At 38.1% G+C, this 11,104-nt stretch overlaps 1 protein-coding gene across 1 annotated transcript; it reads right to left on the bottom strand.

Moving 5' to 3' along the window:
- Window positions 1-783: 783 nt before the first annotated feature.
- On the bottom strand, window positions 784-10,788 carry gramd2b (GRAM domain containing 2B). The gene is made up of 14 exons (XM_017692692.2): window positions 10,420-10,788; window positions 9,533-9,688; window positions 6,717-6,804; window positions 6,238-6,307; window positions 5,928-6,031; window positions 5,746-5,841; window positions 5,444-5,515; window positions 5,265-5,345; window positions 4,385-4,496; window positions 3,429-3,533; window positions 3,251-3,341; window positions 2,990-3,094; window positions 2,288-2,372; window positions 784-1,498 (listed from the first exon to the last, which is right to left on the bottom strand). The coding sequence occupies exons 1-14, from the start codon at window positions 10,524-10,526 to the stop codon at window positions 1,460-1,462; spliced, it is 1,311 nt and encodes a 436-aa protein (XP_017548181.1). The 5' UTR covers window positions 10,527-10,788; the 3' UTR covers window positions 784-1,459.
- Window positions 10,789-11,104: the final 316 nt, after the last annotated feature.

Genomic DNA, 11,104 nt, shown 5'->3' with positions numbered 1-11,104 from the left:
ACATCACCAAAAATTATATATATATATGCCATAAAAAGTCTCTTCCCCCAGTAGGGGGAGCTGCATCTCTCAGCCATGATGTACTTCATAAGGCCAACCTGAAATCAAAATGGACTTTATTTTATGTCTGGTTAGTTCATGTCTGAGGCATAGTTCATATATCATATTTAAAAGACAAGTCTTATTTTCTGATAGTCTTTTGCCCACCTTCACAGCATCTTGTGATTTATTTATTTATTTGATTATCTTGATGAACAGCTGGTGCACCAAAATAATATTAACCAGCAGTATTTCATGTCCTTCACACCTCCACCTATCATTGAGCAAAAACACTCAGCTAGTGTCACATTTCTCTTGCACATGCTATAGCAGGAAGATAAGATTATTATACTTGAATCATCATCAAATATGGCCTGTTTGTCTTAGTAAACATATGTATTTAAAGAGATTACTCGTTCAGTTTCAGTGGACTAAGTGGACAGAGGTATATTTTCACACAATTCACTGACTAGGATTCTTTCTTTAGATAATTGTGAAGGATTAGAATATACAAACGGAACTACAGTGGCCTTTTGATAGGCTGAGTATATTGCACCTGGCTTAAACTTGGCTACTCCAGCTCAACACAGGCCATCAGGTAAAAGGGTGCAAGAAGGGTAAATTTTTGTTTACCAGGTGTACAAACAGTATAAATATATCCTCAAAGGTACAAGAACAATCTTAAAGTCTTAACTGTGTACCATAAATGAGTTTTAAACTTTCCCCCAAGAAAATGTGCAAACGTTTACATTTCCAAAACTTTTTTTAAATAGACAAAAGCCTGGAGTCAAACATGTACAGAGTCAACACAACCTAAAACAGAATTGACAGATTGTTTTAAAGTTTACTTACCAAAGCACTAATAATGTACCCTAGCAATCACCCAGCTTTTGAAAATAACATTTTGCAGAGTATGATCATTTTGGAAACAAATGTATACAGTAACTGCAGAGGAATGACACGCAGTTTCCATTTGCAATAGCTCCTCTGCATATAGACGACCTTTCAGTCACAAACTATAATACATACACACACACACACACACACACACACACACACACACACACACACACACACACACACACACTGCATCACACTATAAATATTTTATTAGCAATTTTAAATTGTAACAAATGACCATAGGGAGCAGAACTTAGTAATCTGACCTCTGAAATGCTACAAAAAACCAGAGTCCTTGGGACCCATTTACACCCATCTTCTCATTTTTCCTACAGTACTAAGATTAAAGCTTACCTTTTCCCTTTCTCTAACTACTTTGGAGAAAATCCTTTGATTCAGGTAAAAACAGCAGTGTAGTCCTGAGTAGAGAAAATGTGGTACTATTGCACAGTTATTAATCCTCTTCCTCAAAAATGAGACTTTTAAGCATTTTAAGAAGACGCAGCTTCCACTGGACCAGTCAGCTCTCCTCAAGCAGCTTCCGCAGGTTCCTTTGAATCTGGATTAAAAACAAAAGTGTAGGAAGTGAAGTCAGTGCTACAGTAATGATTATACTTCAACACAGTAATAGGTCATTTCATTGCTTTCTGAAAAGACAAAATTTAAACAAAAGTTGACTAATGCAAAAGGTCAGAGGCGTTTCTACAATACATATAGTATTTAACAGGAAATAAAGAGTTTTTGCGAAAACTAAACATATTTTTTCCACTATTTACCATCTCCACCCTTTGCCTTTATTATTCAGGAGACTTGCTTTCAGTTTTTCAAAAACCCCATCCTCAAAATTCTTAGAATTAGGTTGAATTTCCAGGTTCACAATCCAAGTAATGCCAAACACATTTACTGATGTTGAGGTCTGGAGTTCTTGTTTGTTCATCTATTAGTGAGTTTCTTAAATATGAAGTTATATTTATGCCTGCGGTGCTGACATTCAGATCTGGCCTGGTGAACCGTAATACCTTTCACCCAAATACATTAACTGGATGATTTAACTCTGACTAAAAGCAACTACAATAGCCACCATGACTTTCTGTTAGCGAGTCCCTGTAACAGGAAAATACAGGACTTTCTTTCTCTCATTCACCCAAACACACCCAGCACCTGCATACACACCACTGACAATGACAAACAGTAGGTCCTACATGCATGTGACAGGAAGAACACCAAAAACAAGTTTGTCTTACAGTTATTACTCAACAGAGAGATGAGTAATTATTTAGTATTGAAAGCCATCAAGTTGTTGCTTAAACACTAAAGCCATCTAAATGGGTCTAGAAGCTTCACTCACCTTTTCTAGCTTGAACAGGTTTGTGGACAGCTCTCCATAGATCTCTGCATTGATCTCCGCTTGGGGTCGATGATGAATAACATTCCTGATAGGGAAACATTCTGAATGTTTAACATGTCACTTTTGAGGTGAAGAAATATTTAACAATGGAAGGAAACCTGTGCTCTGAACAGTCCATAAACATTGCTATACAGAGCAGAAAATGTCAAGATCAAAGTGTACTGAAAGTCAAGATCACCCTGAACCAAAACATAATGCTATGCATAATAAAAGTATATTTAGAAGTAACTTGCTGTGCTTTTTCCGTGCATTGTCTGACTGACTGCATGTGTCCAGTCACTCTGAACCTACAGTATATGTGAATGATGGCCTAAAATTAAAAAACTAAATATTTTCGCAGTAGGGCTGTTATGACAATATAAAATTACTTGATTTAACAGCCCAAATTTAATTACTTTTTTTAATGATCTTACAATATAGAAGAAACTGAAAGATGCTATTGTTTATATGGATTATTAGCGTTTGCAAATACAGCATATATTTCTTTTTTTTTTTCCAGTCTGTTATTGAATTGTTCACTTGTTTGGCTTTAAAAACACCAATTATTCCAATAATCATCAAAATAATTGGTAACAAGTACAGTGTAATAAAGGCAGCCCTTCTTCACAGCAGTGGAAAACAAATTCTGAATGAATGACTCACTCATTGTGTGAATATTCTCCCACCGAACCCAGTGAATTCAGCTTTTGCTCCAGAGCCAGGATCTTGAAAGCCATGTAACATGAGGACAAGACAAGAATCCCCACCCTGCACAAACACAACACCTCCATTTAACCGAATGGAAAACACCTTTCAAACAGCAAATACATGACTAAAATAACAGCCCATGACTTGTTATAACACACAAGAGCTGCAGAACAGGTCATTCATATTACTTCAAGTGCACACATTAACAGTACTCACAAGAACAGGTAGATGAGTAGAAGAGTGTTGAGAGAGAGCGGCTGCAGTACCTTCTCTTGCTGAGCAGCACCTGACACAGCCTTACCCGGACCTGAGGCAGAGAGATAATGGTCTTTATTGGCTTGATCCAGAATGAGAGAGAAAGTTTAGAGTGAAATTTCATCCCAAAATTAGACACCATTGAGATGCTTTGTACTGGAGGCCTGCAGGTGAATGTCTGCATGGACTGCCATCTCTCCAGTCTTCATTACATCCAGGAAGTTCTCAGACAGAGGAGAATACTCTGTTTTAATGAAAAGAAAGGGAAAGACAGTTAATATTACAGATCCTAAACCATCCAGTGCACTACCCACTGTTACACTCTTAGGAGGAAGAAATAAAATCCTTATATATAATACATTATTATTTAAGCACCAAACTGCCCCAGTATAAAATGAGGGTGAATAACACAAAATGACAACACGACTATAAACCAGTGACAGTTATATGCAGTAGTTTGAATCAGAACCCAGTCAAATTACACAATTACACGATATTCTAAGTGAAAAAAAAAAACCAATGATAAATGTCTTTTTTTTTCCAAATGTGTTAAATTCAACAAATGAACAGTAACTGTGTATTAAAATGTGCAGAAGTGTGTTCTCTGTAGAGGATGTCTTAACTTGTTTTAATGACAAAATGTTATTTGACCATGGGCACCCAAACTTTTGCATACAACTGTATTAAAGTTCTATATCTAAGGCGAAGCAGGACTAGTACACAAAGATCCTATTCAGAGCTCGCTCATGCACATTTGAGACAGCTTTAGTAGGCTGCAGATGTCATGGCTTACTGATGTTCACACTGCAACATGTTTCAATCTTGTTTAAAATTGACGTTTCCTTTAAAACTTGCAGCCATTTCTCACGTTTTTAAATGGTTTGGAGCTACGTGAAGGATTGTAAGTGACTTGAAAGTCCTGAAGGACAGACCTATTGGGTCCACTAACTGAAGGACACATTACAAACACGTTACAAAACAGGACAGTCTTCAGTGATGTAGCGGGCGAGAAACTCAGCCTTTCTAGATCCTAGATCTGAAGTTTGGCATTAATACAGATTACATGTTAAGTGCACAGACACTGAGGCCACCCACCAGTCATCTTCTCAAAGTCAGGAGTTTGTGAGCCTGAGCTGCTGCTCTCCAGCATATCCTGCCTCCTCTGACGCACTACTCCATCAAGATCAGAGAAATCAGCTGAAAAGTCCTGCACACACATAAATGTGGTTAAGTACCTGCACTGCATGACATGTACAAAACCCGGGTACAGAGATTATGTTGCTATATAAAGTGATTGTTATACCTCGCAACATATTACAAATACACTAGTGAACAACGTAATATGGTTTAAACTGTCCTCCATTGTTACATGAATACCCTACGTTGTCAGAAAATCTCAAAGAACAAAGAAACTCATTTGGAGCTGTGATTGGTCAAAATGCTCGCCACACACGGGACATTCTCATTCAAGGACTCATTCACATATTGCAGCATTTAGTAATATCAGTATCGCAAAGGCTAAAATATATATTGAATCTGTGACTAACAGATGATATATTGTAGTTCTTGAATAAATGTGTACATTATGAACATCACACACATTCAATGATTCACAAAGGTCAAAAGCAGCCAATGATAAGTTTTAAGTTTACACAATGCTTACAGAATATAAAGCACAGAATCCTATGTAAACATTTGGGCACCCCTGGCCAGACTACATATTTTGTGATTTTCTATTTACTTTTTACTTAAATTTTTTTTTTTTTTTTTTAAATCAACACAACATGTCATTTGACTGGAGCTGTGCAAACTGTATACTAGGGAATTATATATAGTCAATAAATGCCATTGCAGTTATGGCATTGTTAATCTTTACATGAACAGACATGGCGCTGTTCCTCAAGTCACATGACAAATGTACTTGTGGGCTGGAAACTAAAAAAATGCATGCATGTAATAGGCAAAACCAGCTAACCAAAGGAAGTGATGATGGACAGTCCCCTCTGAAGCTGTTCTCTGCTGATGATGTGACTGGGGTGCTTCCTGCATTTTCCCTCTGAAATGAATAGAAGCAGTACAGCTCTTCATTACAGGCTGACACAGCATAACAAAGTGGCATTGTATTAGAATGAACTTCAAATGCCGTGAACTTACATCTAAATGACTGCAGACTGATATCAGGAACTTGTATGTGGTGTCCCGAGACAGAAATGATACAAACACATGCTGAAAAATAAAGGGAAATAAAATAGAAAGTCCTGAGTCCTTTGAATTCTCAAATACGAAAGATGCATTTTCCACAGCATGTTCCGTTATCATTACTGCCAAAACTAAATCTTGCAGGTCTAAAATAAACTTAACTTTTATGTATGTTAATGCTAAATGCCAGCTGCCCTTTACACATGAAATGCAAATGGTACCAGAAAACAGCATTTGATACAATACAGTTCACTTACCCTGTCATTTGTTGTAGTGATAACAAGTGCATTTGGCACCAAAAGGGCAGTTTTTGTCTTCTTTATAAGAGTGACAGAGAGAACTGGGATAACAATCTGTGGCAGAAAAACAAACTGAAATTTTCCATTTGGTTCAAACCTAAATCAACTGAAATGAAGGTGCATTAACTCTAGATTTATACCTTAGTATCTCTGCCAAACACTTTGGAATGGAAACAAATCCAGTTATCAGAGACAAAGAGCCTTCCCTGATAAAGAATGTCTTTCTGTAAGGCACAGGTGTAACCTGAGGACAGACAGAAGCCGTTAGATAAGATAGAACCAATAAGAGAAATTCATTTGACCTCAGATATCAGTTCACTGATATGATTCAATTGAAATAATCCTTTACAAAGACTGTTTGACTTAAGAGTTAAAGAGTCTTAATTAATTAGTTAAACATCCTCATGAGATTAACCAACAATATATAGAATCAATACCACGCTCACTTACTTTGTTTGAGTATCTCATCTTTGCTTATTTCTTTGAAGAGCTTATGATACTGGGCATTTGCTTTGGAAAACTAGAAAAAAGGACAATGTTCGGCTTTTACCACATAAGTACACCCTACAGCCTCCAAACACAGTCATATCCAAAAGTTTGATCACCCCTGGTCAAATGACACATGTGGAAAATAAGTAAAAACATGTTAACACAAGTTTGCTACATTTACCATCTTTTGGGAAAAGGGACATTATTTTTTCTAATATGTTACACTAAGCAAATACACAGTAATTATATATTAAACTTTCCAGAGGTGTGTTCTCTGTAGAGGCTGTATTAACTTACATTCACTTCGAAAGTATGAAACAAGTATGACTATCATTGACAAAGAAAACAGGAAAAACATGAGACATAAGCATCACTTTTTTGTCACTGGCATGCAAATAAGCCAAGAATTCACTAGATCTATCCAGCATGCGTGTTCATACCTGGCTGTACCTTGCTGACTTTCTCTCCAACTTTGACTCAGAATCTGTTGGGCTTTGTGAGAGTGAGGCCTGGTCAACTGGTTTAAACCTTCAAAAATCAAGGAAATTAAGGTTAACCACAGAGTTTCCAAATGTATTACTTTCATAGGACCATCAAAGGGAGCAAAATCTGACATTTCTGAACCCTTTAATAACCCTACACTAATCTCTTTAATAGCTTCACATTAAGTGATGCACTACTATATAAATTGACACCAAAGCTTCCAAGACTAAGTAGATCAAATCTATCCATATTTAATGTGTCTACTCTTTACTTTTGTGCACCGACTGCAATTTTAATTTTCCAATCTTCAGACTAACAAGTTAAAACTGTGTCCTACCAACAAAAGCTGTTTCCAAAGGAGTCAGTTACACTGCGCTGCCCTTTACACTAACGTTCAAACGCAACTACCCAAACACACCTTAGCTGCCTTGCAAATTTCTTTACATGCATCTAAAATGCAGTTCGCTAAAGGCGATGATTCTGATAAGATTTAAGGTACTCCACTTATATAATGCTGTTGTTTGAAGAAAACCTTGTATCTCCAACATGGTAACTTTACAGGAGAAGGAAAAAACAGACTTTACTTTTAATGCAAGTCAATGGAACCAGAGCACCCCCGCCTCCTCAGAGTCATATTGCGTAATTTTCTTTGGTCATTCATCATGCAGTTTATACACAATGTAAAGGGAAACAGGCATTTTTAAATTATGTGAAAAACGTAAAAACATCAAAAATGGAGATAAGAGGTTTTCTTCTGACAGCAGCGATAAGGAAAGAGAAAGACAAAGGAAACACAAGAAAAACAGCCATTTCCAAAACTGGAGTTCAAAATAATAATTAAAAGGTATAGAGCAAAACTGGATGCTTACAACTATGCATCACCTAAAAGACCACCAAAACTGTCACCATCAGATAGGCAACTCTGTGCTATGGGACTGAAAGGATGTGTAGCTGTCAAGAAGCTGTTACACAGAAAAGGATTTGTACTAGAACACAGAAACTGGGCATCTGAGATGCAGAGTAAGGTTTTATAGACTGAGGAATCTGAATTGGTCATTGGGATTATTTGGATTGTGAGAAGCAGAAAATCTATGACTTCTTTGACTGAACTTTAGAGACATAGAAAAGCATCTCAGCTGCTTTCTTTGAAAAACTGAAAATAACAGAAGCTGTAATAAAGGCACAGTGAACACAGTGAAACTGAAAAATCGCATATATTTCGTTGTTGAGATGTCGGTGTAATTTTCTGTTAAATACACGTTTACTGCTTTTCCCTGAGGCTAAAACACAACTGACTTGTATTTAATGGACATGGAAAATAAACAAATGGAAAAGTGGCTACTGACCTTGGCAAAGTACTGTGTATTATTATAATTAGCCATTCTTAATATTGATTACTCTGATGATCAATCAAGTAATCAAAGCTTTTTTTAAAAGATGATAAAAAAAATGATAAAGATGGACATAAATGGACAATAACAAACCACTCACATTAGTTTGTCAGCTGTTCTATTCCCAGACAGAACTTTCTCAACTTGCATTTAACCGTTTTTCCCTTAATCTTTTGAGCATGAGCTGAAAAAGAACTAAACCGTCATTACTTTCATTTGATCCGAGTTCAGTCGAGGCTACACTTTGAGGCAGAGCAGCGAGCATTAATGGCAGGCCGTATCGTAAACATAAAAGAGACACACTGAAAGATCTTTCAAGCGTCACACACAAAGGCTTGTGCGCCGTTACATAAAAGTGTGTTTACACAGCGGTGGGGTTTACAAACATGATGCTGACGTATACCAGCATGGACTGTGTTTAATAAGCCTTGCCACCTTCCATACAATTAGTGACAGCCTTGCTCATTCACTGTCACAAAGGAGTGGGCAGTATGCCGTTATCATAATTATTAGAATTTGTCACAGTGCATTTTCCTGAGTAAATCATAGGTGTCATCGGCACCTCTAGAACACTAAACAACTGCAGGTACCATAAAATTCACTTAGACCAACTACAGAAAACCAGTTAGTTGTAACAACAGAAGTTTATTTCTTTTCCTTTATAAAAATGTTGTTTTTGGCAAATGTTAGGCCAAAAAAAAAAAAGAATCGTCTTTATATTAATTTGTATTTAAATATTAGGATACTGTAGCATCTGAGCATGCTTTGGCTCCCATGATGCTTTGCTCATGCTTAGGAGGGCTGTATTTAGTTCATAAAACAGTAAGCAAAACTTTCTGGTTGCATTTTCAAGCATGTGACTATGTTTAGAGGTTATGTGAACTCTGGAGTGGTTTGGCTGGGTAGATTCATCACCCCTGTTGGGACTCTGCTACACACTCTAGCTGAGATGCTGGTTTATGGAAATAAGAGTGATTTTCTCTGTTGTAGTCTGGCTGCTGTGTCAGTTTAAATAAAACTACGTTCTAGACACAAATCTTCTTCTGTACGTCCCCCACGCTACAATACACATCATGCACGATATCATGCAAACATCTTTTGGAATTGCAATGCCACATTTTGGCCATATCGCCCACCTTACTACTCTGTTAAAAAAAAGTCATTTCAATTTGAAAAAACTAAAGAGCTGTCTTTAAATAAACTTAAAGAATAAGTTAACAGGACAATAATCTTATGTCTTATGTTCTGCTAACCCAAAAATCAACGTTTTGAGGCAGCTAGGCTACTTTAAAAGTGTAAACATTTAACAGTGTACAGTGTTATACGCTTGATATGCAGTCTGTCTACTCAAATGCTTGGTGAACAAAAAGTATGACACTCGCCTCATGACGGACAGTTTTTTCCTGCTCTCCGAGAGGTCAGACTCGGTGTCCACGGACAACTGGGAATCAAACCCTGACTTCCCAGCTCTTCTCTGCCTCTCCTCTCCATTCTCCACCTCAGAACTGTGGATGTGTGGCAGCTCCACAACAGCAAACCTGTGAATTAGATTGTTAGACTGAAGCACATTTCAGATGAAATCAGACACCTTACTGACGTTTCTGCCAGCCTCAGCACAAAGCAACACGAGCGACGTTATGCTGTTATTTCCACAGAGGTACAGTTTCAGCTTTCGGTGGAAGTGGGAGCTGCTGGTAAGGAACATTCCTACGTGTCCAAACCATTAAAGCTTAGGCGACATATCTGTTAAAGAAAACAGATGCAAATGCGAGCTGACAGGGCCGAGCAACGAAAGCGAGGGGACGAAAATTTGCAAGTCAATTAAAGAGACACGCCGTGTGTGGAAAACCTGAGGGCAAAATGTTCAGGTTTTATGTTTGTTCAGAGGTTTAAGCAGTAATAAGAAGACGGCTGAGATACTGACAGCACTGATAATAGCCTACACGTAGCGGATAAACAGTTACTTGGCCACCCATGGAAGTTCCACTCCATAAAAGGCTGTAAACTTAACCTAGTCAGCTGAGAAAATAAGACAGTCTCACTTCTTTAGGGGGCGCTTTAAAGAAATCTCGCTAGTACAGGTTCGAGCTAACTGGCTGTTTTACAGGACATACTGTGCTACAGACGCTATAAACTGCTCTCACACGACGACAAACGGTTTCTGTGACAACAAATGAACTTCGCCGAGTAAGTTGAGTTAGCCTAGCCAGCTAATACGGCCTATCCGTTTGCTGTTAGTGGACGGATGGAAACATGCCAAGAAACTTACTTATTCTGGGTTCGTGCATCTTTTCTGTCAATCCTAAAGGATTTGGCTACTTCTGGAGAAGAGAACTGACTCTGGGCTCTTTCTGTCTGGTCGATCATCAGCACCATTGTGCAAGGGACTGCAAATCAATCGCCTCCCCCTCAGAGCAGAGCCCAGTCTCCTCCGAGAAGTTTAGGCGAGCTCCTCCGGCTAAGTGCTCCAAGGGGTTAAATTTGGGAAGGAGGTTCTATCCGGGAAATGTAACTGAATAGAAAAGAAAATGAGAAAACCGGGGAAATGTCGCCCTCTTCTTTCGCAATGGGGGAAATTCCTCGATTTCGAACACCGTCTCGGGGATAAAGGCCCGTTTGACGGTCTGGAAAGGGCTGCGTTCCAATAAACGCGTTTGTAGTCTACATAGAGCCCTTAGACTCAGTCCATACAAATGAGCCGCGCTGTAGAATCCTCACAGTCTGAACTGCCAGTGGCTGAGCTTTCTTTATTCATGAGCACTGACGGGTCTACATAGAACGAATAAATGAATATCTAACTAGGGGCGTGTATTAAAGCTAACCCATGATTTACTAGTAAGTTGTGAGAGGTAGCCGTTTTCTAGGGTGTTATTTATTTATTTATTTATTTATTTTTGAAATACAGATAACCGTACATGCACGAACAGAAATTACAGTAGGTCACATAACATCAG

This window comes from Pygocentrus nattereri, chromosome 18 (genome assembly GCF_015220715.1).
Source record: "Pygocentrus nattereri isolate fPygNat1 chromosome 18, fPygNat1.pri, whole genome shotgun sequence".
In the NCBI taxonomy this organism is placed as follows: Eukaryota; Metazoa; Chordata; class Actinopteri; order Characiformes; family Serrasalmidae; genus Pygocentrus; species Pygocentrus nattereri.
The sequence above is the reverse complement of the archived record's forward strand: the minus strand, read 5'-3'. Positions and strand labels throughout refer to the sequence as shown.